Source organism: Pan troglodytes, chromosome 11, assembly GCF_028858775.2.
Source record: "Pan troglodytes isolate AG18354 chromosome 11, NHGRI_mPanTro3-v2.0_pri, whole genome shotgun sequence".
NCBI lineage: Eukaryota > Metazoa > Chordata > Mammalia > Primates > Hominidae > Pan > Pan troglodytes.
Window position 1 is genome coordinate 16,216,492 of NC_072409.2, and position 27,991 is coordinate 16,244,482.

At 54.0% G+C, this 27,991-nt stretch overlaps 1 protein-coding gene across 5 annotated transcripts in view; it reads left to right on the forward strand.

Annotated features, from left to right (window-relative positions):
- The first annotated feature begins 1,431 nt into the window (after positions 1 to 1,431).
- Positions 1,432 to 27,991, forward strand: part of LHX6 (LIM homeobox 6) — a 43,175-nt gene continuing 16,615 nt past the window's right edge. The window contains exons 1-10 of one of the 5 annotated variants that reach the window (XM_001135172.8): positions 1,460 to 1,767; positions 2,944 to 3,015; positions 3,396 to 3,578; positions 3,929 to 4,050; positions 13,130 to 13,350; positions 16,044 to 16,144; positions 16,358 to 16,453; positions 16,647 to 16,821; positions 20,721 to 20,824; positions 25,651 to 27,851. In XM_001135172.8, coding sequence (XP_001135172.2) covers positions 1,684 to 1,767; positions 2,944 to 3,015; positions 3,396 to 3,578; positions 3,929 to 4,050; positions 13,130 to 13,350; positions 16,044 to 16,144; positions 16,358 to 16,453; positions 16,647 to 16,821; positions 20,721 to 20,824; positions 25,651 to 25,671 — 1,179 coding nt within the window. In that variant the 5' untranslated portion in view covers positions 1,460 to 1,683 and the 3' untranslated portion in view covers positions 25,672 to 27,851. Of the gene's footprint in view, positions 1,768 to 1,987; positions 2,117 to 2,943; positions 3,016 to 3,395; positions 3,579 to 3,928; positions 4,051 to 13,129; positions 13,351 to 16,043; positions 16,145 to 16,357; positions 16,454 to 16,646; positions 16,822 to 20,720; positions 20,825 to 25,650; positions 27,852 to 27,991 lie in introns of those variants that run through there. The other 4 variants (XM_003312266.7, XM_003951515.6, XM_016961592.4 and 1 more) reach the window with 4 other exon arrangements.

Sequence of the window (27,991 nt, forward strand, 5' to 3'; positions counted from 1 at the left end):
GGCTATTTTTGTGTACCTTGATGCCAGTAAAGGAACAGATATTTGTATCTTTGGGGAATATGGGTGTGGATCTTTAGTATCGTGTTGGTGTGCAGGCATCCTCTACTACCTGCATCTGTCAGAACCTGCCTGTGTGTGTGCAAACTGAGACTATAACTATTGGGAATCTATGGCTGCAGAAGTGTGTGTGATGTGTCTGCCTATAAATGCTTCTCAATAGTTGTCTCACCATCTGTAAGGATGTAAGTACATATTTGAGGGTGCCTGAGTAGAGGACATAAGGTTATACATGGGTTTGGAGCCCTGTGAAAATCTGTGCCCTCTTGAGTATGGCTGTGTGTACAAATGGAAGAACAATTGTGTGTGGGGGGGGTGTTTACATCTGTAAATGAGGGCAATTATGGAGGTGATGACATGTGTGATGTGGTGAGGGTAGGCTTTCATGGTGTCTGTAGGGCTGGATCTATGTCTGAGTGTGCTTATTTGTTTTTAGATGATGTATGTTTACATGTGTCTCTTTAGGCTCAGTTTGTGTGTGGAGAAGGGGGCTGAGACTCTAAGTGTCCACTTGTGTATGCTGCAGGGCGTTAGTGTGTGTAAGGCTCCATCTTTGGGTTTGAAGGTTCTGTGTCTGTGTGTCTGGGGGCAGTGTCTTCTGTCTAAATGCCTGGGCCTTCCTGCCTTCCCTACCGTTCTCATTGTCAGTAGAACCCTAGAGAAGAAGGGATGGGCATTGGACTGTGTGGTTAAGCAAATCCTGAAGGGAAGGGGAATGTGCCAAGCAATCCCTTCCAAGAGAATTCAGGGAAACTACCCTCCCGTCTCACCCAACCCGATCCCACTCAGTCCCTGGGAGCTGGTGCACTGTCTGGTTCTTATAGAGCAGAGGTATCTGTGCAGGTGTGTGAGAGTAAGTGTGGTGCCTCGTGCCCGTGTAAATGATGTGAACAGGTAATCACTTACATTAGTGTGTACACAAATGTACCAGGCGTGGGATTGCATCAACACAGTGTAATAACGTGTGACCTCCTACGGAATCTATCTCCGCAGATGGTATGGCCATGGGTCCCTCCTGTACCTGTGAGTGGGGCAGTGTCTGAGGAAGATGGGTGCCCCTTGAGGGAGGAGCGGTAGTGAGAGCTGGGTGGATGTGTGCCCGCCGGTGCCTTTGTGTACCGGCGTGTCTCCGAGTCTCTCTGTCGGCAGCTCTGAGTTTCTGTGTGTCTCTGTGTCTGTGTGTGTGTCTCTCTCTCTGGGTCTCTGCCTCGTCGTGTGTGTCTTGCTCTCCCTTGGCGGGGAGGGGATTGGTCACGCATGACTCATCTTGAACCGAGCGGGGCTCCAGCGGCAGGGCGGCCGCCGTTGCAGCTGGAGGGGGAGGAGGACAAGGAGGAGGGAGAGGAGGAGGAGGACTACCAAGAGGGGGAGGAGGAGAAGAAGGAGGGGGCGGGGGCCTCTCCAAGTTTGTCGGGACCTTCTTCCGAGGCAGCGGCGGCAGCAGCCAGGGAGGCCGGGGCTGCGCGCGGGCCGGGGGCGGGGGCTGGGGCCGGGCCCGGGGCGGCGGGGCCGGCGCCTCGGCTCTCCTCCTGCTCCTGCAGCAGCCTCTGCTCCCACTGCGGCTGTGGTCCCCCTCGGCGCAGCTCTCCGCGCTGCGCGCCCGCTGAGCCCGAGGTTCCCCGGCCCATGTACTGGAAGCATGAGAACGCCGCCCCGGCGCTGCCCGAGGGCTGCCGGCTGCCGGCCGAGGGCGGCCCCGCCACCGACCAGGTGAGCCGGCGAACGACTGGGTGAGCGGCCCGGGCCGGGGTCGGGCAGGGTCCGGGACCCAGCCGGGCCGAGCAGGGTGGCGGGCGGTTGCAGGAAGGAGGGGTACGAGGGTGCGCCTGTGAGTGTGTGCTTGTGAGTGTGGGAGCGCGCGCGAGCGAGGGGGGGGGGGTCGCGGAAAGCGGGAACACATTATGCAAATGTTGGAGGAATTTCTCAAAAAGCGATTTAGTAAAGACACAGGCGAATCAAGAGGAGGCGAGGCCGGTATTGTCCGTCTGAATAGGCGCTGATAGCGCCGATGCGCCGGGGGTTGTGCGGGCGCAGCGCTGAGAATCCCGACGCGGGGCCGGTACCCGGCGCGCCGAGGGGCTGGAGGGTGCTTTTTCCTCCCCTTGAGCGCCTCTCTTTTCTCTTTTTGGTCCCGTTTCGCCCCCGATCTCGCTCCCTTTTTGCTCCGGGTTTCCCTCCGACTGGCCCTCGAAAGGCTCCTGAATCCGTGTCAATATAGCTGCTTCAATTTCGCCGCGCGTGTCAGGCGGGCGGGCGGGCGGGTGCTCACCGCGCTCGGGGTTTTATTTTCTTCAACCACCCTCCGCCCCTCACCCATCTCTTTTTTATTTTCTTTCTTTCTCTCTTTTCTCCTTTTTGCATTTTGTGCCGAGAGGAGAAGGGAGCGAGGAAGGGGAGTGGGGTGGGGGGGCGGGTGGAGAGAGAAAAAATTCGATTTTTAATTACTACCATTAAAAAATCAAATTTGCAATTCTTTGGGCGGCCTGATGGATCTCACTGATTGACAGTTGGAATTGACACTCTGGCTACCTCTTATCTTGGGCATTCACGACAATTTCTAATTGCAGGTAGTTTGTGTGTGTGTGCGCGTGTTTTTTTTCCCCCCTCAGAGGCTTGGATTGCAAGGGAACTAAGCGATTACTTCAAGAGCCACGGGTTAAGTGCAGGGAGAGGGGGAGAGAGAGGGAAAAAATCCAATCCAAATTCAAATTGCTTCATTAGAGAGACACCGCTTTTGTGGGGAAGGGCTTTAAATGCCCACTACAAAGTTAGGACTCATTGTTCGGCGCCGGTTTATATAACAGGCGCGGGGAGGCGCTGGGCTCAGGCTGCGCGGAGCCAGTTCAGCAGCCGCCGCCGCCTGCGTTCCCTCCCCCCCTCCCCCAGGTGATGGCCCAGCCAGGGTCCGGCTGCAAAGCGACCACCCGCTGTCTTGAAGGGACCGCGCCGCCCGCCATGGTGAGTCCGTTTGGCCCTGCCTGCGGTGCCCAGTCCTCCAGCGGCCCGGCCCTGGGGACCTGGCCAGGTTTTCCGGCCACGAACCGCTGCTCACGTTCTGGGGGACTCCCGGCGGGCGCCGCCCCTCTCTGAGCCTCGGTTTTCCGGCAGGGAATGTTGGCTTTAACCGCTCCCAGCACCCAGAATGCGCGTGTTAAAAGTTGGGTCCGTCCCTTCCTCTCCAATAGGCCCTTCCATCCCTGTCCTTCAGTCTACGGCGCATTGTCCCGGGGAGATTTCGTTGTCAATTGGTGCTCGGGGGCCCCAGATTTGTCTCCAAGGCAGCCCCAACTCTGGGTGCCCGGATCAGCGCTCCTCTCTCCTTCTCTCCCCCGCCGCAGGCTCAGTCTGACGCCGAGGCCCTGGCAGGAGCTCTGGACAAGGACGACGGTCAGGCCTCCCCATGTACGCCCAGCACGCCATCTGTCTGCTCACCGCCCTCTGCCGCCTCCTCCGTGCCGTCTGCAGGCAAGAACATCTGCTCCAGCTGCGGCCTCGAGATCCTGGACCGATATCTGCTCAAGGTGAGACAGGGGTAGGTGTTGCGTGCGTGTTGTCGGGGCGTGGGACGCAGCGCAGGAGACTGCAGGGAAGCACCGCAGGTCCTCTTACTTCCAAATCCTGGCTCCACTGCTGCCCGACTGCGAAGCTTTGGGCAAGACTTAGGGTCTGCCTGAGCCCCCGGGTTCCGTCTGAAAAATAAGAAGAGTTTATTTCCATTTCCCTGAGTCTCAGTATTACGGGAGAAAAATAGGGGAATCGCATGCACCTTCTGAGCTTCAGCGCCTCTGACTGTAAATGGGACCGGGAAGGCTGGGGCCCGGAGTGAAAGAGGCCCGCGCTGAGTCGACCTCCGTCCCCGCCCCCTCCCCAGGTCAACAACCTCATCTGGCACGTGCGGTGCCTCGAGTGCTCCGTGTGTCGCACGTCGCTGAGGCAGCAGAACAGCTGCTACATCAAGAACAAGGAGATCTTCTGCAAGATGGACTACTTCAGGTAGGCTGCGGCCGCCGAGCCAGCAGTGTCGCCGAGGGCAGGCCCCGGGCGCATTTGGAGGCCACTTTTGCGGCGTGTAGTCTCTCCTCCAGAACCCCGGCGTCCCGAGTGCACTTCCGGCGCGCAGCGCTGGTCCAACCTGCCGGCGCTCAGCGGCGCGAACCCAGAGCTCCAGGCAGCGCGCCGGTGCCTGCACAGGTTTGCGCCCCGGATCTGCCTTCGGTCCTCGCGGTCCATTGGGTTTCGGTATCGTCTCTGGCTCTGTCTCGGGTCCTGCCTGTCTTAGGCTTCAGTTCTGACCTCGAGCGCCTCGGTGGAGCTCTGAGGTCCCCATTTCTGGCCCGGACCCACTCGGATCCCAGCCGTCGTCCGGCTGCATTTCCAGTGCGTTCGGGCTTCGAGTTCCAACCCTACTCGGACGTCATTCATGCTGGGGTCTCTCCCGGGCTGGACGCTGAGCTGGGCTCCGGACTCTAGCCCTGGCTCTGACCCTGGCTCCGCTCTGGGTTCGAGTCTGGTCCAGCCCAAAGCACCAGCGCCGCAACCGTCTCAGATCCGATCCCATACCCAAGCGCCTCGTCCTGAACCCCAACCTCTGTCTCCGGCTCCATCTCAACTCATTCCCTGGCGTCACTGGAGTGTCGCATTCTGAGTCTGGGGTCATGCGCAGGCCCCCAGCGCCTGTTCCAGTCCCAGCTTCGCTGTTGTTTTGGCCCGACTTTGGCCTCTCCAGGGTCTAGGCCTTGCCTTTGGGCCGCCAGGATGGGAAGTGGGAGAACTGGGCACCCGGAGCCCTGAGTGGGATTACCCCGGGCTGCGCTCTCCGTACTGCAGGCCGCGTCCAGCAGCCGAGAGCAGCCAGGCGCATCCTCCTGTCCTGCCGCGTCTTGGCCACTCGCCTGGGCCTCGCTTCTAGCCATGAAGCCCGGACCTGACCTGATTATGGGGTCGAGGTCACTGCAGGGTCATGACCTTGTCTGCTGATCCCAGTGGGAGGCATCAACCGGCCTGAGGCTTGGACCACCAGGCCTATAGGATCAGAGGAGAATGGTGGAGAATTACTTCCTGAGAGGGATGCTTGTTCCCAAGTGCTTTCTCAAAAAGTGGAGAAAGCTGCTTCCCTATAACTACCCTCCAACCCACAGACATCTTTCCTATCCTTGCACAGGAAGACGTCATGGCCTCAGTCTTCCTGGCCAGACCCCTGCCCTAGAAAGAGCCTCTGGGAGTCAGGGAATATGGTGGAAGGCGATTTCCTCCTGTGCACTGGCATTGAGCCTCCAGGGATCTGGAAAGAGAAGATCTTGAGTCTAGGGGGAGGTTGGCAGCATTTGGGGCAAGGGTACTCTGAAAACACCATGAGAAGCATGGTTAAAGAGACGGACTCTTCCTTTATGGGATGGATGTAGAAGAGTGTGCAGCTGGGGTGGGGTGGGGGCAGCTCAACCAAGTGGCCTAGGACTCAGTGTGCAAGGAGTGCCTGTGTGTCTGTATTGTCTGGGATCTGTGCAGTAGTGCTGGGGAAAGCATCACTGGGCAGGGTTGGGGGTATGTAGATAGCATGTGTGTTCCTTTATGGACCAACGTTTGTCTTTTAGTTCATGTGTGGGTGTCAAGAGTGGGTGTCTGTATGTGAATGTTGAGACTGTGTGTGTGCATGTGTGTGTGCGTGCACGTGCACGCAAAGTGGTGAGGACAGGATTACATCTGGACTAGGATCTGGAGGTGAAAGGGTGAGGTGAGGGGATTCTGAAATCCCATCATTCCACTCCCACCCTCTCCTCTGAGGGGGCATTCCTGCTTAAGGGCCTCCACCCAGGCACTGAGGGATGAAGGGGGTGATATGAATGTATTTGTGAATCTGGATGGCTGTGTGTGTGTGTGTGTAGTCAGAAAGGGGTTAATGGTGTGTAACCAGAGTGTGATGTCTCCTCTCACTGTCCCATCTGAGTATTAGTTTGGCCAGGACAGGAAATGGAGGTTACAGTCACTGTCTAGCCACCTCCCTGCTCTAGGCCTGACTCCAGTTGGTATAAAACATGCCAGATGGGCCGGGTGTGGTGGATCACGCCTATAATCGCAGCACTTTAGGAGGCCAAGGCTGGTAGATCACAAGGTCAGGAGATCGAGACAATCCTGGCCAACATGGTGAAACCCATCTCTACTAAAAATACAAAACTTAGCCAGGTGTGGTGGCACGTGCCTGTAGTCCCAGCTACTCAGGAGGCTGAGGCAGGAGAATCACTTGAACCTGGGAGGCGGACATTATGGTGAGCCAAGATCACGTCACTACACTCCAGCCTGGGTAACAGAGAGAGACTCTGTCTCAAAAAACAAACAAACAAACATACAAAAAAAATGCCAGATGATGCTTGGGGGCTCCTTGGATTCATCAGCTACTAAATTCAAGGTGCCAGCTTGGGAACCCAGCAGAATGGTGTCTGGGTCTCTCCCATAGACTAAGGCACCACTAGGACACCTCTCCTGGCTCTCCTAACAATAGATTTGGCAGTCTTATTCACTACTTGCCCAAATTTCTTTTCTACTTCTCCAGCCCTAGCCCATGCCCATGCTGGACTGAGCCTCCTTGGATACTGTGCTTTACTAGACCTTGAAACTAGTCAAAACACGGATCCTGACTCCACTGTTCAGAGCCTCCCCTTATTCTGGAGTCCTCTTCCTACTGCAATGGGGTAGAGAGTAGGGTGTGCAGCCACTGTGGGAAGAGGCAGGAGACTGGGCCCAGTCTGGCCAGTAGTGACCTTCGCAAGTTGCTGCTTCTCTCGGCCCTTAGTTTGCCCTTTCCAAGGCTGTCTCCCAGAGTTGCCAAAGAGGCCACTGTTGGGGGGAAGTCTCTATAAAGCCTCCCTAAATGGTGGTTGGTATGAATGCCTCGATTATCACTGTTGTCATCATTGGCAGGGTGGATGCTGGGCACAAGCCCATGATGGCATTTCCCCACGCAGCTTGAGGAGCAGAGCCTGCCTGGAGGGATGGGACTGGGCCATTTCTGGGCTGCAGGTTCTGAGCACTAATCTTTTTCCAATGACAAGAGCCCTGAAAGCAAAACTAAACCAGATTTCTGATTAAGAAAATGGAGGCAGTAAAAGCTCACATTCCCTGGGTTGAGGGTAGAATTGTGGCTCTTCTGATCATTTCTCCCCCTGCAGGCATAACCCATCCCTGGCAGCCCCACCTGTAACAAAAATAATAAAACCCACAAAAAGGGAAAGAAAAAGCCGGTCGAGTGCCAGGCAAGGACTATTGTCTGCACTGCACTGCAGCCCAAGCTCTGGGTGGCTGCTATGAGGAAGTTCTTCCTGGAGAGAGTGTGAATGGTGGCGTGGGAGGCAGAATTTTCCTCTAAGGAGCTGGGGCCCAGGGAGGGGTCACATGCTGAGATTCTCTAGGCTTCTGTTTCCTGAAGCCCGGGGTCAAGGGTCTGGTAGGATGTGGACTGGAGCACTCTGCCCAAAGAGAGGCCAAGAGCTCCCAACGGGGCAAGGGGGAGGAAGGGAGTGGCCAAGGCCCCATGGAGGGGGAGCATGGAGATCCCATGGTCCTCTAACCTCTGGCATTTTCCCCAGGGAAGAGGGTCACCTAGGTTCTATCCCCCACCTTGTCCCTCCTTGACATCATCTTATAGACCCTCCTTCAGTCTCCATTGGCAGAGCTAGCACTGGTGGCTCAGGGAATTAAAGGTTAGGAAGGAACTCCAAGTTCACCAGGGAGAGGGTCTGCAAAGCTTAGAGAAGACATGGAGGTCCAGTGCTGCTCCTGGCTCATTTGCATTGTTGGGAGAGGTTGGTTCTCATTGGCTGCATGTCCTTGGCCAGGCCACTGGACTCTGCCTCAGTTTCTCCAATTCACACTCTAAACAGGGTCCTTACCAACCCTTGTGCGTTCATCCAGATCTCTACCTCCCCTTACTCCCTGAGATTCCCAGCAGGAAAAAAAGTACCACTAGAAAAATGTGATAGGACTCAATTTCTTCACCTTTTTGTGAAGACCATTTTTCTTTCTGTTTTCTTCCAAAAATGGAAGAAAATTCTGGAGGAAAAATAGTGCTCCTTTCCGGGACATTGACATTTCCCCTGCTACCAACAACCACAGCCCCAGACATACCTGCAGCTGCTGCCCTACAATAGGGCATGGCCCGATCTGCAGTGCCCACCTGGCTCCCCCAGCCTGCTGGAACATCATGCCTGTTGTATAGTTGGGGAGACTAATGTCCTGGGAAAGTGCCATTGCTTACAGTCACACAGGACACCAGTCATCATAACGTATGGAGTTCTTGTCTAAGCCAGGAACTGGGCTAACCCTTTACCTGCTTTATCTCATTTAATTCTCAGGTCCACCTTGTGTGTATGATACTCTCATAATCCCACATTATGGTGGCGTGGGGGTGGGATCGAGGAACTGAGACCCTGAGAGATGAGGTCACACGGCTAAGTGAGACTAGATAAGCCCTATAGCTGCCTGGCTCCGCCATCCCTGCCCCTAAACACCCCCATACTCTTCTGTAGGTGAGATATATCAGCCACCCGTCTATGCATCGTGGGGCCCCTCTCTGCTGATCCTAAGAGTCCCTGCCCAGTTTGGTTGCCACGCCCGCTGTGTTTTCTGATGTGTGGCTCCCTGGGTGATCTTGCAACACTTGGGCAGGAGTGACCTCAGAGGCCTGTGAATGGAGCACCTTTGTCAATATCAGGTCACTGCGGTCCCTGGCCCTCCTGCCTTCTGACAATGGGAGTGGGGAGTAAAGGGTTAACTGCCTCCCCTCGTGTTTATGGGGGTGGGGGTTCAGTGAGTGCCCTGGAGGCTAAAGTTCCTCTTCCCAGCTAGGCCCAAACGACTTCAGGCAAGCCCCTAGCCTTCTCTGGCCCTCCGCCTTGAGCCCAAGCTCTGTCGCGGGCTCCAGCGGGAGAACCCTACCCCCTCCCGCAAAGCGAGGGTCCCAGGGGAAGCGCAGAGCGGGAAGCGGCCCCCCACCGCGGCAGAGAGCGGCCCAGCGGCGGCCAGCTGTTGGGGGACAGATGTTGGGGGAGCCGAGAGGGGAGATGGGGGAGGAGCCTCGGGGCCGGGACCTCCGAGAAGCGGTCGTTTTAACCTCTTAATTGCTGGTTCTGGGTTTTTTTTCCCCCTCTGGCTTCTTCCCCTACGGGTTTACCTAGAAGGGAAGGAGCAGAGAGAATAGGTAGGGCCCCACCTCCAACCCACCTTGTTCGCCTCACAGGATCTAAAGCCTTCAAGAACGTCTTGAACCTAAAATAAGTGAACCTCCGTTTGAGTTTCGGCCTCTCGGCTCAATAGCTTGGTAACTAACATTGGCGTTTCCACTCTGAGGTTTGGTTTCCTTGTACAGAAAAGGGGTAGCTTAATAGTGGGAGAAGGGGTCGAGGTGAAACTCAGATGGGCTCTTTCGTTGAGGCTCATTCATCCAACAAATAATTACCAAGCGCTTACTAGGTATCCAGCATAGTAGGCTGGGAAAGTGAGTCTGACTTGGTCAAGGGCGCAGAGCTCCCTTCATATAACCACGAGTACCCAGATATCTCTGCTCTCCTTTCAGGGGGTACAGGGCACTGCGGTGCGCGACGCCCACCTTACTCCTTTTAGCAGTTGCCAGGATGAGCAGTAACACCTCTCCCCAAAGCGCCGCGCATCCTTTGCACCTAGGTCCTTCACACGCCGGGATCCAGGGACGCAAGGCCCGGACCTCACAGCAAGGCTGGGGTGGCAGTGGACACACCCCCTAATCCCTTTGGTGCTCTGGTGGCAGTTCCTGCACATCTGTTTCTTGAAGTTTCGTTGTCTCCGCCGCCGATTTCGCTGTGTCTGGAATCCGGTGGCTCCGGCCTCGCAGCCCGCCTGGGAAGGAGTCTGTCGTTCTGTCGGAGCCTGGATCGATAAGCCTCCTCGCGCCCTTCGTGCTGCTGACTCCTGTCCTGGGTGAGGGACACGCTGCAGGGCAGTCTGCAATGCAACCAAACCTACATAATCCCCCCTAACCCCACCTCAAGGATCTGGCGCGAGGACGATTTCGTCAACTGAGCTGAGCCACGAGGAGCACAGGAGGATCCTAGAGCTGGGACAGCTTCCAGCATTTCGGGAGACACGCGGAGCATGAGAAAGTTGCTGAGAGTTCACTAGCGGCGCCTACCTCGGACCAAGGGTATGAGGACACTGTGACTGACCTACCTGTGTAGGCGCAGAACGGACTCGGGCGTCGGGGACTCGCGGGACAGGAAGATCGCTGTGCGCGGAGAGTCTTTGACGTGTCCCTGGCCAAGGGGGAAAGAATCCCACGAGCCAAGCGCACAGAAGGCTCAGCCGCTCTTGCCCGGCTTCTGATGGCCATGACCTTTCCTGCTCCAGCTCTGTCCGCTCCCTGAGGACGCACTCACCGCCTTCTCCAGGAGGGTGGGCCCTTGGCCCCGCGCGCTGGAGATTCCAGAATCAGCGGCCCGGAGTGAGGACGCGGCGCTGCCAGACCAGCCCCGCTTCCTGTTCATCCATGCGGGATTCCAGCTTTCCTCGTCGCCAGTCCAATTGCTCCGCAGGTTCTAGGTACTTTTTGCACCTTGGAGGGGGTCTCAACCCCAGCCTCATACCCTGTGGAGTTTCCGGCAAATCGCTCGCCGGCTCTGAACCTTCGATTCCTCCTATGAAAACCGGATGCCAGAGTCCCCACCTCACCGGGTTGCGACGAAGCCGAGGTGGCGCAACGTTGAGCCCCAGGACCCCGGCCCGTAGTAAGGTCTCTACGCGCGGCTGGGCTCCCCCTCCTCCCGCAGCACAAATAATCGGAAGCCAGCCTCCCCTCAGAGGCCAGAAAGTGCTCCCAATCCGGATACCACCAGCCGGGTGGCGGAACCCGGGGTCGGCTCTTCGAGGGGGAGTAGGCTGGGTTGGGCAAAGCTGTTTCCTCTCCCCTTTACTGCGGGACGGGGAACAGAGACCGTGGGCTGGGCTGGGCACTCCGCTGGGGAAGCCGCGTTTCCGAGGTCCGGAACCGTCTGTGCTTAGGGGAGCGGTGGACTCAACGAAGGTGCCCTGCGCCTCCTGAGGGAACCGCGCCGCCCACGGAAGGGTCCTGTCGCGCTCCTCGTTGGAGACAGTAGGGTTGGGGTTGAATCTGCGAGCGGAGACTGGCAGAAGCCTCTGGGCTCCTGCACTCAGTCCAACCCAACGCTGTTTTTTTCAACTGACAGTTGCTTGAATTTGCCAAGGCAGGCAGGCTGTAACCAGAGCCTTTTTGCCGGACTGTTTCCTCCGTGCACACACAAGCGATTCCGAATGCTCCCCCGGGTGGAGGGGTGCCCGCCCTGGGGACGCAGAGGCAAATCTTCTTGGTCCCCCACCCCCAACCCCGGGTCCCCAACTCTGGGAAGGTGGAAGGGGTGGAAGAGAAGAGCCAGAAACGAAACATTTACAAACCAGTGTGGTCAGCGCTGAGAGAGCGGTGCAGGGGGCCGTGGGACTCTGGGGGAGGGTAGGTCAGTGCAAAGGCCTGGGGGTGGGAAAGTGCTTCAGAGGAGGCCATAAAGACCTGGGAGTGACCTTCCATTGTGGCTGACTGGGACACATGCCTGGATGGTGGGGCGGCATATCTTGAAGGTTAGGGAGGAGATGGGCCTGAAGAGGATGTGGTCGCTTGGGTTTTGCAAACCCCAAGGGTTTTGGACCAGATCCTGAGGGTAGAGTGGAGCCACCATAGGATTGTAAGCAAGGCAGAAACAGGATTTCATGTGCATGCTGGAAACTTTGCTTTGACTGCTCTGTGGAGGATGGGTTGGCAGGGGCGAGACTGGAAACAGGGAGACCGGGGAGGAGGTTGACAGTGAGGGTTGCATGATGGGAGCCTGGCCTAGGAGGGCAACAGTGGAGATGGTGAGAAGGGGATGGATCCCAGAGATACTTGGGAAACAGAACCAACAGCATCGATGATTGGCTGGATGAGGGGTTGAGGAGAGAGAGGAGTGCATGATTATGATTTTCAAGCTTCAGGGGCTGGGTAAGTGGTGGCACCATTCTCTGAAATAGAGGGTGCACCAGAGGAAACAGGCTGCTAGGGTTGGGACAGAGTCACAGGTGAGTCATCCACTTTAAAGAACACACTTACCCTGGTGCCCGGGATCAGGCCCTGGGCTGACTTCTGGGATGGAGTAAACCAGACTCTGCTGCCTCCTGGAGGGGCTTCCAGTCTGGTGTTGGAGGCAGCTGCACCCAAATTGCCAGACTACAAAACCAGAAGGGAGAAGGAGAAGTTGTAGAATCAAGGAAGGCTTAAGGGGCAAGAAGACATTCGATCCGGGCTTTTTATTTTTATTTTTGTCTTTTTAACATTTGGCATTATTCATAGAATGTCACAGGCTCCAGAGGGACTTGCTGGGTACTTAGCCAACTGCAAAGCACTAAACAAACAGTAGTAGTCATTGCTGTTGTCATCTAGTTCAGTGCAGGACAAGGAAAACGAGAACTCAGAGTTAAACAGTTTGCCCAGTGTCACAAAGCCAGTAAGTGCTTATCTGTCTGTTCATCTAAGAGACTGCACTTCTGTACAGCTGGCGCTATAGCTTATGTTCATCTCTGGAGCAGGATGGCTAGGGTTCCTATCATTGCAAGCGGTGTGACCTCCTGCAAGTTACTTTACCTCTCTAGTCCCCATTTTCCTCAGCTGCAAAATGAGGATTAATTGGGATAATCAATGTAAAACAATTAGAATCTTGCTGGGCAAGTGGTAAGTGCTCAACAACTTGCCTATTATTACTATTATTGTGTTTTTTCTAACTTGTGATGTATTTTTAACAAACAAATTAATATGCAAATATAAGTGACCATCGTAGAAAATTTGGAAAATTCAGAAAAACACCAAGAAGAAAATAAAAATCACCCACCAGTTCATCTCCTAGGTGGGACTAGGTGTAGAGTGTTGGTGCGTCCAAGCTAAGGCTAATGCCTGCGTTGAAGACTTAGAGGCCAGGAGCCTGGGGGCTGGCGGGCCATTGGGTGGTGGAAGGAGGAAGGTTGGCCTGTCTGAGTCTCGACACCCCGTGCCTGTCCTCTCGACCTGCAGCCGATTCGGGACCAAGTGTGCCCGGTGCGGCCGACAGATCTACGCCAGCGACTGGGTGCGGAGAGCTCGCGGCAACGCCTACCACCTGGCCTGCTTCGCCTGCTTCTCGTGCAAGCGCCAGCTGTCCACTGGTGAGGAGTTCGGCCTGGTCGAGGAGAAGGTGCTCTGCCGCATCCACTACGACACCATGATTGAGAACCTCAAGAGGGCCGCCGAGAACGGTACCCAACCTGCTCCGCCTGGCACCTCTGCCCCCAGCCCTTTCCCACCCCACCCCACCCCAGCACCCCAGGAACCACCCACACTCCTCTACCGATTGGGCCCTCTCGGTATAGTCCCGCAGGCAGCGTAGGGGTGGGGCGGCGAACAGATCTTGCACTTCCGGGTCGATTTTTGCTTAGGAGTCGGAAGTCACTGCCCTCCTTTGCAACTATGTTTCCTTATCAGTAAAATGGCGTTAACAACAGAACACCTTCCCAAAGATAGATGAGCTAGCTGATGTGTTGTAAAGCCAGGAGGCACTCAGTGAACCCTAGAGATGGTTCTCATAATCGGGCATCCTACTCCACCTTTGGACAGCTCTCATTGGCCTGGGGGCTCATCCCCTCCAGTTGCCCGGGGCCAGGCTTGGGCCAGTCCTGGAGAGATGACTTGGCTCCCATTCTCCCATTTCCTATCCTAGCAGCTCCAAGCCAGAGGTTTGAGGAAGGGTTTTCATCCTGGACCAGGGTCTCTAACTATAAGGGGAAAGGACCAGGTTTCTGAGTCTGGAGACCAGGCTCTCCCATACTGTGTTGACATATGAGGTTTCCTTTTCTCTCTGGGCCTCAGTCCCTACATCTGTGCAAGACAGATACTGGACTAGAATGATCCCTAAATCTCTTCTGGCTCTGACACTGTGATTCCCCAGATTGCCCAGGAACAAGATCCAGGTCTTCCAGGGATCCTGGGGACAGGGTCACAGATGGGATGGAGCTGGGAAAGGGCAGTGCTTGGCTGTGGGCAGAGGCAGGGACTCTTTCTCTAATTTCCCTGTTAGGGTCTGTGAAAGCTGCTAACTTCTCTGTAACAGGGATTATTTTATGTAATCCTTACAACAGCCCTAGGAAGTAGGTGGCACGGCCCCATTTTACAGAAGAAGAAACAGGATTTGCCAAAAATTACATACTAGTAGATTTGCCTAGCTCCAAAGCCCAGCCTCTTAACTACCATACCATACCATACCATACCATATCATACCATACCATACCACCTTGGCCCTAAGCTCTAGGGCACCTTAATCAGATCTCATAAAGCCAAAGAGGCTTCTGGGATGTAGCTGCCTCTGTTTTAGTTTCCCATCTAAAAAACCAACACACCAATCCTTGCCCTGCCTGCTTTCCTAGGGGACATTAATACCACAGAGTGTCTGCCCAATCCCCAGTTTTTCTGGGGAGCAGTATGAACCACCCTGCCTCAACTTCTAGGTCCCAGCCTGGGGACTAGTCAGGGACCGCTAGAGTGTTCCTGGCCATGGGCATACCAGGGCCATCATTTTCTCCTGCCAGGATCAGGACTAAGTGGGTCTAAGGGGGCATCTAGTGAACTTGGGTTTCACTTGCTGCCTGCTTATCTGCAGTGATGGGCAATGAAATTATCTGCAGTGGTCAGCAAGTCAGCAGTAGAACTGGGATGGAAACCCAGGAGTCAGAGCTTTCCCACACTGTGGTCCATCAGCGACCACAGGCTCCTTCCACACATGGTCCAACCAGGACCACCTGTAGTTACAGCCTTGCCAATGACATCCTAGCTCTCACAGCCACACCTGTCCACAGACTTAACATGCTGAGGAACTTGAAAGCTGGGGCCTCCGATCTCTCTTACTGATCAGCCCTCAGTATTGGCTACTGTTTCACTTTTTAAACATAACACACACACACATACACACACGTTCATTGTAGAAAAATCAGAAAAGATGGTAAGCAAAAAGAAGAAAATAACGATTGCTCCAAATGCTGCCTTCCTTCATATTTTCATGTGTATCTTTTCAGATTTTTTCCATGTATGTTACAATGTTTGCTTTTTTCCTTCAACATAATTTTTTCCTAATTAAAAAGTTACAATAAATTGTGAACAATGGTTATTTCTGAGTGCTGGAATTACTGGTGATTTTTATTTTCTTCTTTGTGCTTATGGAAATTTTCTGAGATTTTGAGGATATTCAGAACAATGAAGTATTAAAAATAAAATGGGAATATGGTTAGTGTTTTAGTATGACTGTAAAAGTAATATGAGTGGAAAGAGAATATCTAACATATACTCCGGTTAACAAAATTAAACCTTACAGAAGTAAGGCAACATATGATTGTTTTTAAATATCTCAAAAGTTACAGGAATACTGAAAGTAAAAAGTTCCCATAATCACATTCCTGGGAAGTAAACCACTGCCAACACTTTGTTGTATATTCTTACAACCTTTTTTCCTTCCGCTCATTTTTATAAAATTAGGAGCATAGTTCCGTTACTTGCTTGCTTCCTATCTCCTTTAGCCTTTGGTGTCCCCCAGTTTCGCCAGCAGGGAGCCCAGTTTGGGACATTAGGGTCAGCTAGCTTTCAGATTCTAGTTGAAAGGGCCAGGGCAGGGGCTTTCCTTCTCTCTGAGCCTCAGTTTCCTCCCATGTATAATGAGGTAACGCCACCTCTCCTTAGGGCTGTAAGACGTGGTCCAGTCGTGTAAGAAGTGTCCAGTACTAAGCGGACGCTCAGAAACCCCTTCCCCAAAGACTGAGCTCAGGGACTAGGACCCTGGGATCCCTGCTCCCAGCCAACTCCCGCTCCTGACCCTTCCAGGGACAAGCTCCCCCCACCCCCATCCTTTCCAGGCTGCCACTAGAAGAGATGGGGACGCGTGGTCAGCTGCTTCTATCGCCCCCAGGGAACGGCCTCACGTTGGAGGGGGCAGTGCCCTCGGAACAGGACAGTCAACCCAAGCCGGCCAAGCGCGCGCGGACGTCCTTCACCGCGGAACAGCTGCAGGTACTGCTGCAAGCAGTGGGCGGCGGGGGCGGGGGCCGGGCCGAAAGTGGGCGGGGCCGACAATGTCTCCTGGCTCCGCCCCTCGGCCCGGACTCGGGTGGCGGGGCGGGGCCGCAGCTGCCTGGGGCGTGGCCTGTGGACTGGCCCCGCTGATTGGGCCGGGGTCTCGGAGTCTCTGCGTGCGAGCGCCTCACCGCCCTCCCCGCCCCGCAGGTTATGCAGGCGCAGTTCGCGCAGGACAACAACCCCGACGCTCAGACGCTGCAGAAGCTGGCGGACATGACGGGCCTCAGCCGGAGAGTCATCCAGGTGGGACGGGGGTGGGCGGGGCCTGGGGACCGCGGGCACGCCCCGGAGCTCGTAGCTGGGCTCGGCGTGGAGGGTGGTGCGTGCACGTGGCCATCCTTCTCCAGGAGGCGACGAGGCAGTCCCGCCTGGGGTCTCCCGGCGGCGCGTCCGACTCTTTTCCTCGAGGCTGAGGCTGCCGAGGCTGTCGTTCCAGGTGTGGTTTCAAAACTGCCGGGCGCGTCATAAAAAGCACACGCCGCAACACCCAGTGCCGCCCTCGGGGGCGCCCCCGTCCCGCCTTCCCTCCGCCCTGTCCGACGACATCCACTACACCCCGTTCAGCAGCCCCGAGCGGGCGCGCATGGTCACCCTGCACGGCTACATTGAGAGTAAGTAACCGCAGCGCCGGGAGCCGCTGGGCCTGCGGGGAGGGGGCGCGGAGGAGCGCACGTGGGCGGCTGAGGCCGAGGCGTGGGGTGGAGGGCCTTGGGGAGCCTCGTGGGTGAAGAAGCGGGACCCGAAGTCATTTGGATCTAGGAGTTGGGGGAAGAAGGGTCAAATCTTCGGCTCTGCCTCAGTGGAGCGGGATCCTTCATAGAGGCAAGCGATTCAGCAGCCATTCAAAAAATGCTTTCAAAACACCCACTCTGTGCCAGTGCCCGGAGACTGGGGAGAGAACAGGCTGGACAAGGTACCTACTCTGTGGAGCCTGCGTTCTGGTGGGCATGGAAAAATAGGCAGATGAGTGTGTCGTTTTAAGTGGGATGATTCCTGTAGGAAAGGTGCTGGGTAGGAGTGACTGGAGATGCTGCGGGGTGGAAGGGAAGGGGCTGGGCTGCCTTTCAGCAAGCAGAGACTGAAAGGATGGATAGGATTTAGTGAGGTACCTGGAGTGGGGGAACGGAATGCACGCAGGCCCTGGCCCAGAAAGCATCGTGGCATGGGTGTGTTCTGGGGAGCAGAAGGCCAGTGTGATGGGAGTGTCCAGGGCTGTGAGGCCTTAGGCAAGTCACCTAACCTCCTTGAGCCCTGGTTTCCTCATCTGTAACCTGGGATGTCAATAATGCCAGCCTCACAGGGTTGTGAGACACCATTCATGCATTCAGTAGCTATATCTTGAGTGCCTTCTGTGTTCTTTGCACTGGGATACGACAGTGAACACAGTAGACCAAAGCTGCTGTGCTCCTGGGGCTTGCGCTCCAGCATGGGAGATGGTGGAGATGATAAAGTAACAGGGAGGGAGCAGGCATGTCCGTGGCAGGGAGTACTGTGGCGGAGATGCAGGGGCAAGCGGGTCATGGTGAAGTGACTTGTGAGCGGGAACCTGGAGGAGTGAGGGAGGAGCCCCGGGGATTTCTGGAGGATGAGTGTTCAGTGAATCTGCTGCTGAGCAGGTGCCTATCACAGATTGTCTTTCCCTTTGAAGTTGTTCCCATCAATTGTTTCCTCTAAGCTGGGCATGACCAAAAAAATGTAAATGACTGCGATGCACACACACACAATTCCTCCCTTCTCTGGCTCCATGTAAGAGGGAAAAAGAAGGGAAATCAGACAGAGAACTGCTGCTTACTGACCATATGCCATATATTCTACTGACTGCGTCTCTAAACATCAGAGGCCACCATCTCCTTGAATAGATGAGGAAACCAAGGGCCCACTGTAAGTTAGTGGGAGCCGGTATGCCTTAATGATCGAGTGTGGGCTTTGGTTTCAGATTGCCAGGCTTCACATCCCAGCCCTGCCATTTACTAGCTGTGTGACAGTGGGTGAGTTTCTTAGCTTTCTTGAATACTCATTCCCTCATCTGTAAAAATGAGGACAAGAGTATCTCAAAGCAGTGTTCTGAGCATCAAACGAGGTAACTGAAAATCCTCAACATTCAGCAAGTGCTGCATAAGTATTGGCTGCTCTTGTGATGGTGGGAGTGGTTTTGGTTGGCAGAACTAGGAGTGCAGAGCCCTGTCTTCGCACCAGGCTGCCAGTTGGAAACCATGTCTGTTTATATAGTTCCATTTCTGAACTATCTGCTCAATAGGAGCGACATTTTCCCCCTTTCTTTTCTAAACAATAACTATATTCAGGCTGCACAGAGCCTGTTAAAGGTGCCAAGGATCAGGGGCTCTATAAGTACCAGGGGTCTGAGCTACCTGCTAATACTTGGTGTAGAGTCAATAAGAAATCTAGATGATCCCTTTGGACTTGGGGCCATGACCTCCAGAGTCCCTGCCAGGACTCTGTCCATACACTCTGTTGACCAAACTTAGATCTGTCTTTGCTGCTTAGAGAAGAGGCTGAGGTGCCCTCTCCTCTTACCCTTGTGGTGGAACTCAGCTTGGGGAAGAAGAGGTTGGGGGTGTGTGCACCTGCACCTCTTGCTGCATGACTGACTGAGAGTCACCACAGCAGTTTGCTCTATGGTAAACTACAGTCATGGAGTTGTGAATTTTCTGAAGCCTTAAGCTGGGAAGCTAATGAAAGCGTTAGAACCAGACCCCAGAAAAATGAGTTTTTCTGTGGAGTTTGCTCTGCGGTTAACTAAAGTCACAGAATACTGAGTTTCCTGGAGGCTTCGAGCTTGGAATCTGATAAAAGCTTTGGAACCAGGCCCCAGAAAAATGCAGATGTACATACATTTTCCAAGTAATCTGAAGTTGTATATGGACTCCTTGAACACCCCAGGTGAAGAACTCCCAATTTAATATAACTCCTTTATTCTACAAATGGGAGAACTGTGGCTCAGAAGGGCACAGTGAATTGTCCCGGTTTATATATCAGTTGTAAGTGTCTCTACAATGCCCTTTCCCTGTGACCAAAGAGAATGAAGCCTAAAGAAGAGACCAGCAATGGACTTCTCCGCTGTAGTGATAAACAGGCTGAAGCATGAGAAATTTGGATCCGACCCAAAGGTGGACTTTCCCCAACAGTTTTAGATGTTGGAATATGGTATAGAAATTCATTCAGCACATACTTAAGAGTACCTACTAAATGCCATGCCTCACTCTAGGTGCTGGAAATCCACAAAGATCTAGAATCTAGAAAACATACAAAAAATTCCTGCCCTCGTGGAGCTTTGCATTCTAGTTGGCAAAGACAGATAATATCAAATAAATAATAAAAATATGCAGTAAGTCAGGCTGGGCGTGGTGGCTCACGCCTGTAATCCCAGCACTTTGGGAGGCCGAGGCGGGCAGATCACTTGAGGTCAGGAGTTCAGGACCAGCCTGGCCAATATGGTGAAACCCCCTCTATACCAAAAAATACAAAAATTAGCTGGGCATGATGGCACATGCCTGTAATCCCAGCTACTCAGGAGGCTAAGGTGGGAGAATCACTTGAACCCAGGAGGCAGAGGTTGTACTGAGCAGAGATGATGCCGCTGCCCTCTAGCCTGGGTGACAGAGTGAGACCCTGTCTCAAACAAAAATGCAGTTAAGTCAGATGATAAGTGCTAAGGAAATAAAATAAAGCCAGGAGGAAGACAGGGAGGGTAGGAGATAGGTGTTGGTGTTGGTTGCAGTCGTAAAGAGAGAGGTGACATACGAGTACAGAGTCCTCTAAGAGGCATGGGTAAAGTCATGGTGATACCTAAGAGAAATGAACTTACTGAGGGAGGGTCTGAATAGATGGGGCACAGCCTTGCTTGCAGGGCCTGAATAGGCAGGGTACAGACTTGCTTGCATGCGCATGAATATGAAAACACATATTTATTTAGGAGTGTTTATCAGTGAGCTAGATGGTTATACCTCACTCTCACATAGCTCTTTATAGACTATAAAGAGCATCACAATTGGCCGGGCACGGTGGCTCATGCCTGTAATCCCAGCACTTTGGGGGGCCGAGGTGGGCAGATCATGAGGTCAGGAGATCAAGACCATCCTGTCTAACACGGTGAAACCCCATGAGGTCAGATCAAGACCATCCTGGCTAACACGGTGAAACCCCGTCTCTGCTAAAATACAAAAAATTAGCTGGGCGTGGTGGTGGGCGCCTGTAGTCCCAGCTACTTGGGAGGCGTAGGCAGGAGAATGGCCTGAACCTGGGAGGCAGAGCTTGCAGTGAGCCAAGATCGCGCCACTGCACTCCAGCCTGGGCGACAAGGCGAGACTCCGTCTCAAAAAAAAAAAAGATCATCACAACCAACCCTACTGAAATCTTGCCCAGGGCTACCCAGGAGGTAAGTGGCAGAGAAGAAACTGGTTTCAGGGCTCCAGTTTGTAGAGAGCATGGGGCAGGTGGGATCCTGTGTGCAGCCTGGGGGATGAGCTCCAAGGCATCCTCTCGTCCACAGGTCAGGTACAGTGCGGGCAGGTGCACTGCCGGCTGCCTTACACCGCACCCCCCGTCCACCTCAAAGCCGATATGGATGGGCCGCTCTCCAACCGGGGTGAGAAGGTAAATGGAGCCAGGTTGGGTCTGGTGGGTCAGAGCCACCCTGCTGGGGATGGGTTTCTGGCAGCATCCTCTGTTAACCATTTGGTACCATGCTGCACTGTGGCAGACCCTGTCTGCCCGGCCTGCTGAGACCCCCACCGCACCCCCACAGCAGTCACTGGAGCGGCAGCTGCTAGTGTGTTCTGTGTGCATGGCCACTCTGAAGGCCTCCTTGCAGCTCCCCACTGGCAGTTTGCCCTTCTCTGTCTTAGATTTGTGAAGTTCCTTTACTCAAGCTTTAAGTTCCAGGGAGGGCTTATATCACTCATCACCCCACTTCCCACCATCTCACTGGTTTCTCCTTTTCATTCTTGTCTGTTGGGAGTGAATATCCTGAGCTGATGGGGTTCAGGGATAGCTGGCCAGCCAGTGACCTTGGTCAACTGGCAGGGCCTCCTCTGTGGAGCCAGGATTTCTGGTTGTCTCAGGCTTTAGGACTGCACTTCTAAAAGGGTGCTTAGCTGTCCCCATTCCAGGGCTTCAAGGTATTGTTTCTGAAGCAATGCAACCCTTTGTTTAAACTTGTCCATAGTGCAGATGAAGGTGGATGGAGCTGCTTTGAAACCATGGAGAGAGGAGGAGCCTTACCTCCCTCCCAGCTCCAAGACACCTCACAGTTAGCCTCGAAAGCCAGTGCTATCAGACAACCCTTCATTTTAGAAATGGGAACATTGAGGCCCAGATAGCTCAAAGTCAGAGACTGGATGAGAACCTTGCTTTTTTCTTTCTTTTTTAGACAGAGTTTCACTCTTATCGCCCAGGCTGGAGTGCAATGGCGCAATCTCGGCTCACTGCAACCTCCACCTCCTGGGTTCAAGTGATTCTCCTGCCTCAGCCTCCCGAAGTAGCTGGGATTACAGGCGCCTGCCACCATGCCCAGCTAATTTTTTTGTATTTTTAGTAGAGACGGGGTTTCGCCACGTAGGCCAGGCTGGTCTTGAACTGCTGACCTCAGGTGATCCACCCGCCTCAGCCTCCCAAAGTGCTGGGATTACAGGCGTGAGCCACCGTGCCCGGCCGAACCTTGCATTTTTTAATTCACTGACTTGTTTATTTGGAGACATTTCCTATGTCTTGTCTCTGCCCAGCATCCCTGAGTCTGTTGCCAGGAGTGCAAACAAGTAAAGTGTGGTCCCTGCCCTTGAGGAGGCCAGAGTCTGGAGGGGGAGGCAGATCCCAACAGTTACAATACAGTGTGACAGGGGAAGCCATGGGAGCTGGGGAGGGGGAAGGGGGCAAAGGAGAGAGGCAGGGAAGACTTCCCAGAAGAGGCAACCTCTAAGGCCAGGCCTGAAGGCTGAGGCATCAGGGAAGGCATGAGACACCAGAGCTCTCAGGGAACCCTGATCCATTCAGCATTGTTGGCAGGCATGTCTGGGAGGATGAGAGGAGGAAAGCGAGAGCCTTGAGGCTGTCAGGTGGAAGAGTCTGTATTTTATGCTGCGGCAGTGTGGGGTCCTGGAGGGCCTGCTGCAGAAACATCACTGTAGCAGTCTTCAGAGATTGCTGGGTTGGAGGACACCCAGTAGGAAGCAGGGATCCCTGGAGGTCAGTGGGTGTGGCGGTCCCTCGGAGGGAGAGGGTCAGAGCTTTAGGGCTGGAGTCAGGAGCCCTCCAGTTCAGCAGATCCCGGTCTTAGTGTGCTCGGAATCACCTGGGCAGCTTGTAAATATACAGAGATTCCTAAGCCTCGCTCTCAGAGAGTCTGTTGGGGTGGGATATAGGGATCTGCGTGTGTAATACTCAGCCTGTGTGATTCTAATGGGCAGCTGGGGTGGGGACAGCTCCTTTAGGACGGTACCTCTGGCTCGGCCTCCTGATTGAGCTCAGTACACCTAGTATGTACTGAGCTCTCTGTGCCGGGCACCACAGGAGAATGTGTGTGGTGTGGAGGTACAGACAGCCCTGGACAGATACATTTGTAAATAAATGGTAGTGCCTAACGTAAAATCCTGCAGAATCTGTAGTGAGTGAGCATGCCCCAGGAACACCATCGCCGCTGAGACTGTCACATTCATAGGAAGAGCTGCCGTTTGCTGAGCTCCTTCTGTTCAAGGCAGCTACTTCTCACATGGCATCTGGTTCACACCTCCCAGCCACTTTGTGGACATAGAGATGGCCTTCTCATTGTAAAGAGATAAACAGATTCCGAGAGGTGACATGACTTGTCCAGGGATGCAGCGAGTCTGTCGGACTCTGAAGTCTGCGCGGCTCAGTAATCACTTCCTTTTGTGCAGCACTTCATTGTGTACACAGCCCTCTCTCCGACCTCATCCTTCATAGTCTCCCTGGGAGGGTGATTGCGATGACCTCCATTTCACACTTGCAGAAACGGAGGCTCAGACAGAGCAGTGCTCATCCAGAATCACAATGTGATCATGGGCAGAACTGGCCGGGATCCTAGAGCCACCTGCCTCAGAGCTGTCCCTTCCTGTGGGAGGGGATTCATCCTATTAGACCTGGCTCTGGGACTGCAGAAGTGAGCTGACATGATCCCTGCCCTCAGGGAGCTTGTGGCTTAGCACAGGATGTGGGCAGTTACATTGCAGGGGAATGGGCAGCTGGAGTAGGCGAGAAACTTGACCTTAGAGGACCCAGAAGAGGAGGCAGTGAGCTCTAGGGGAGAGACAGGGGACAAGAAGAAGGGTGTTCCACATCAAGAGAACCGCATGTGCAAAGGCCCAGAGGCATGGAGGAGCTTGGGCCGGAGGGGACCCTGGGGGATGTTCAGTGTGGCTGAGGTCCAGGGAAGTGGGGAGAGCCGACAGGGGCCACAGAACAAAGGATCATGGAAAAAGGGTCTTGGACATTATGTGGAGGGCAGGGATGGGCCCTGGAGGTACAGAGGGCTGGGCTCAGTGCTTGGAGAGGAGCCTTTGCCTCCTGGTTGCTCAGCTAAGCTTGTGGTTCTGTCTCATTCAGCCTGGGGGATGAGCCATGCTGGGGGCTGTCAGATTTGGCTATAGACAGTTTCTGGCTTCTGGATTTGGCTGCTGAGCCAGAGTTTTCCCTTGCTGGGCTGTGTCCCCAACTTTGCATCCAGAAAGTCTGCATTAAAGTGTCTCTCCCTCCTTCATGACCTTCTGTCCTCTCACTGTCAGGCCTTTCCGCCAGCTCCTAGGGACTTTTCTTGTCCATAACTCTCTAATTCCTGGGGCTTGGTGGGCGGCAGGGTGTGGTATGTGTGTGGCCAGCACAGGATTGTCTGGGCTTTCTTCCAAGTCCTTCCAGGCCTGAGCCTGCCTAGCTGTGAGGAGACTCAGTGTCCCCATGGGGCTGGCCCCTGAACCCACTCATCTAGACCAGCACTGGCCTGGCCAGGAGAACAGTGCTCTGAGCACTCAGGGGAGCACCCCCTGCCTCCACCGCATCGTCATTTGGCCACACACACCTGTGAGGTTCCAGAGCCACATTTCTTCCTGGTTGTGTCCCCTGATCCCACAAATCCAACACTTGGAAAGTTCTTAGAAATCAGGGCTAAGCTGTCATTGATCAGTGGAGGAGACTGAGACCCATGGAGGGGAAGGGTCCTACCAGGGTCGCCACTCTTGAGAGAGCTTTTCCTAATAAGGGCTAAAAGCCAGGCATTCTGGAGGCCAAAGTGGAGCAGTGGCCAGGGTGGGGAAGGAATGCCCACCCTGGCCACTCTGGAGTTAGGCCAGCTCGGAATCCCAGCTCTGCCACCTCCCCTGTGAGATCTGGGAATGCAATTAGTTTCTCTGAGCTGCGGTTTCTACATCTGCCAACTGGGGATAATAATAGTTCCCACTCCGTAGGGTTGCTGCAGAGAATAAATGCATAATGTGTGTAAGGAGCCCAGCACAGAGCCTGGTGCACAGAAAATGCCCCCAGGTGTTGGTTATGATCATGATACTATTATGGAGATCATCATCATTACTTTCCTCCATCACCTCCTTGTGATAACCAGTTCTGGGCAAGTAACATTCCTGATCAGAAAAGGGAACAGCCATGTAGTCATGCCCACCAGATGCCCCTCACACTTTACTGTGAAATGACACATTGCCATTGACCAGCCAGCCAGTGATCCTTGACCTGAACTTCAGGGAACTGGCTGTGTCAGCAGCAGTGAGATGTCAACCAAGTGCTAGAGGTGGGAGTGGGAGGGGGAAAGGGACAGACAGTCCTGATCTCCCACTGTGTATCGGGCACCCAGTGTGTCTGAGCCACGCACTTCTAGGCTTCGTGCATGTGAAGATTAAGCGCATGTGAAGTGCTTAGCCCATGGCCCTGTGGGTAACAAGCAGTCAGCCACTATGGTCACGGTGACCTTGGAAAGGTAGAGGCAATGTGCTTTGGTAGGGAGAGCTTGCTGTGAGCCAGGCCTGGCCTCCAGTGCCAGGTCCTCCTTCTCGCTGTGTGCCCATGAGCTCACTCGCTTCCACCTCTTTGAGCCTGAGTGCCCTCCTTGTAAAACAGAACGTTGGAACTCCCTCACGGGGCTATGGTGCAGCTTCCGTGAAATCAGGCACAGAAGGTGCAGGGTGAAATGCCCAGAAGGCTTTTGCTGCTGCTGTTGTATCTCATTGAATCTCTCTGATTCTCAGAGAGAGATTTTGTCATCCTTGTTTTAAAGATGAGGAAACAGGCTCAGAGAGGTGCAGTGAGTTGCCCAAGGTCCCACAGCAAGTCAGTTGACAGAGCCAGGATTTAAACTCAGATCTGGGCCCTGAGTCCACCCTTCTTCTCTGTGCCTTTGAGGTTCTCTGGGGGGCAGCAGGGTGAGGCAGGCCCCCAGCTCAGCCACCTCCCATGCCCTCCTCTTGCAGGTCATCCTTTTTCAGTACTAACGCTGCCGGCACTTCCGCATCTGCCCGTGGGCGCCCCACAGCTGCCCCTCAGCCGCTGAGATCCAGTGTCCAAGCTGCGGCCGGGAGTCCACCCACCTCCGCATCCACCCCCGTCCGCCATCCTGCCCACCACCAGGTCGGTTCCTGAGGCCTGGCCTTTCCCTCTCCTGCTGAGAACCAGAACCCACCAGGAGCACCACAGAGTCCTCCTCTTGGAAGGCAGAACTCCCTGAAATCTGGAATCAGGGTGGAAACAGCCTGTTTTTCCCATTTAAACAGGAGTCCTCTTCAACTTCAGCTGATTACAATAGCAAAAGGCGGAATTGAATTGTGCGATGCCAACGGCCTTCTCATTTACAGGTTTTTTCCCCCACATTGGCCTTTATTTACTACTTCCTTGGAACCATCTCTGAATTCTGAATAGCTGACAACCCCCAATGTTATCCACTCTGTTGCTTTTGTCTGGAAAACTCTACAGTGTTTGTGGGATGTCCCCAAAGGAAAGCTATGTTCTAATTTTATCATTTCCATCTGTCTGGTTATGTCAAGTTAATTCAGAAAGAGAAGAGACAGTGACCAACCCTGAGAGGCCTAATAGGGCAGAGATGGAGGCCTGCCCAGACTAGGAGGCAGGGGGGATAGACAGGGAATGGGGAGAACAAAGACCCCCATTGGTTTGGAAATCAAGGAGAGGGCGGTGACATATTGGACCAGAAGAGGCACTAGCCATTTTAAGGAGAGGAAAGAGAAAACTTTGGGGTCAGGGAGAGACCCTACCCCCACCTAATTATCCAGCATATATGTAGGAAACATAGCAGCGATGGTATTCGATCTGTGCCATGACTCTTCTGAATGTTTGGACAGGTTAGAGTTGGGGACCCCTGTTGGCCACTTGTTGACCTCTCATAGTGGTGCTTGGGCCAGGTCTTCTCAATGGAAGGGGAATCCCTTATAGGGGAGAGGGAACAGAGCCCAGTGAAATGGCAGTCAGAATGTTAACCCTGGATCCATCTCTAAGTAGAGAGAGGGTGCCCATTGCCTAGGTGAGTGTGCCAAGCTCAGGATTCCAACTGGTGCCTCTGAGCTTCCCAATCAATACTTCCTGGAGCCAGCCCCGCCCACCCCTGAGAACAGAGGCCAGACACAGCTGCGTAACATCCATCCTGCTACAACTCTTCCACCCCAAACAAAAGGGCTCAGGCTACACACAACCATGATTTATGTTTTCAGGGGATGCCCATTTGTCCCAAGCTTATCCTGTAATTCTAGAATTACCTGGTGTCCTGATGCATTTTCCACTAGAGGTTGCTAATCAGCATGTTTTAGCCCAAGTCCGCCTTCCTGCTGTGGTTAACCTGTTATGTTGCTTTTGGAAGGAGACTCTAAGACAGGGAAAGCAAGTTCATGGTACATACGCAGCCATTGTCTCTGTTTTTACCCATGGCAGACATTGCTAATCAATGGCAGCTCTATTTCACTGAGTCTGGATAAGGTTTCAGAGTTCAAATGCTTGACGTTGGCACTTAACATGAAAGCCTATAGGTCATTCTTGCTCTGGGATCTACAGGCGGGGTAGGCACAGGTGCAGCCTAAGAAGGGAACCTGCTTCCTCTCCCTTCCAAAGACAGTGACAGCTAACTGAGGGCAAAGAGCAGGCACCACTCAGAACGTGGTGAGTACAGCTCAGCTCAGCACTCAGTCAGTGGTAACTTGTGCCCAGCCCTGTGCTAGGCGCTGACATTAACAGGAGCAACCAGGGCCCAATTCCTGGCCTTGGAGCTCAAATCTTTCCTTTGATTTTTGCTCCTGATCATCAAGGCCCCAGTGGCAACCATGTGGTAAGTGGCCAACCAAGCCCTACCCAGGGTCACCCAACACACTCTGCCTTGAGCCTCTCCTCAGGGTCTATTCCTTGCGTGGATTATGTGGCCGTAGCATGTTACAGTTCAAACATGTCTCCACTACCCTGTTAAGAGCAGCCTGGGAACGTACAGGCCATCAAGACTATTTATTTAAATACAAAAAAAGGGGAAAACACACACACGGAAAAAAAATTGTAAGCACTTTTTTTGTAAAACCAATGTCTGTTTTGTTACATACCTTTCATGTCGTGCTTTGTAAATGTCTTATTTGTGTAATAAAGTTAATGCAAGTAGAAGTGCTGGCACTGAAATCCAGAACATGATGGGATTCCATTTCTTTTCTGCTCTCTCGTGAAGGGCTTAGGTCCCTGGCTCCCAGAATATGTGGGCTGCTGGACAGTGTAATCCTCCTTCCTGGGAAACGGGTACCATTTCCCAGTTAGTAAACAATGGATTGT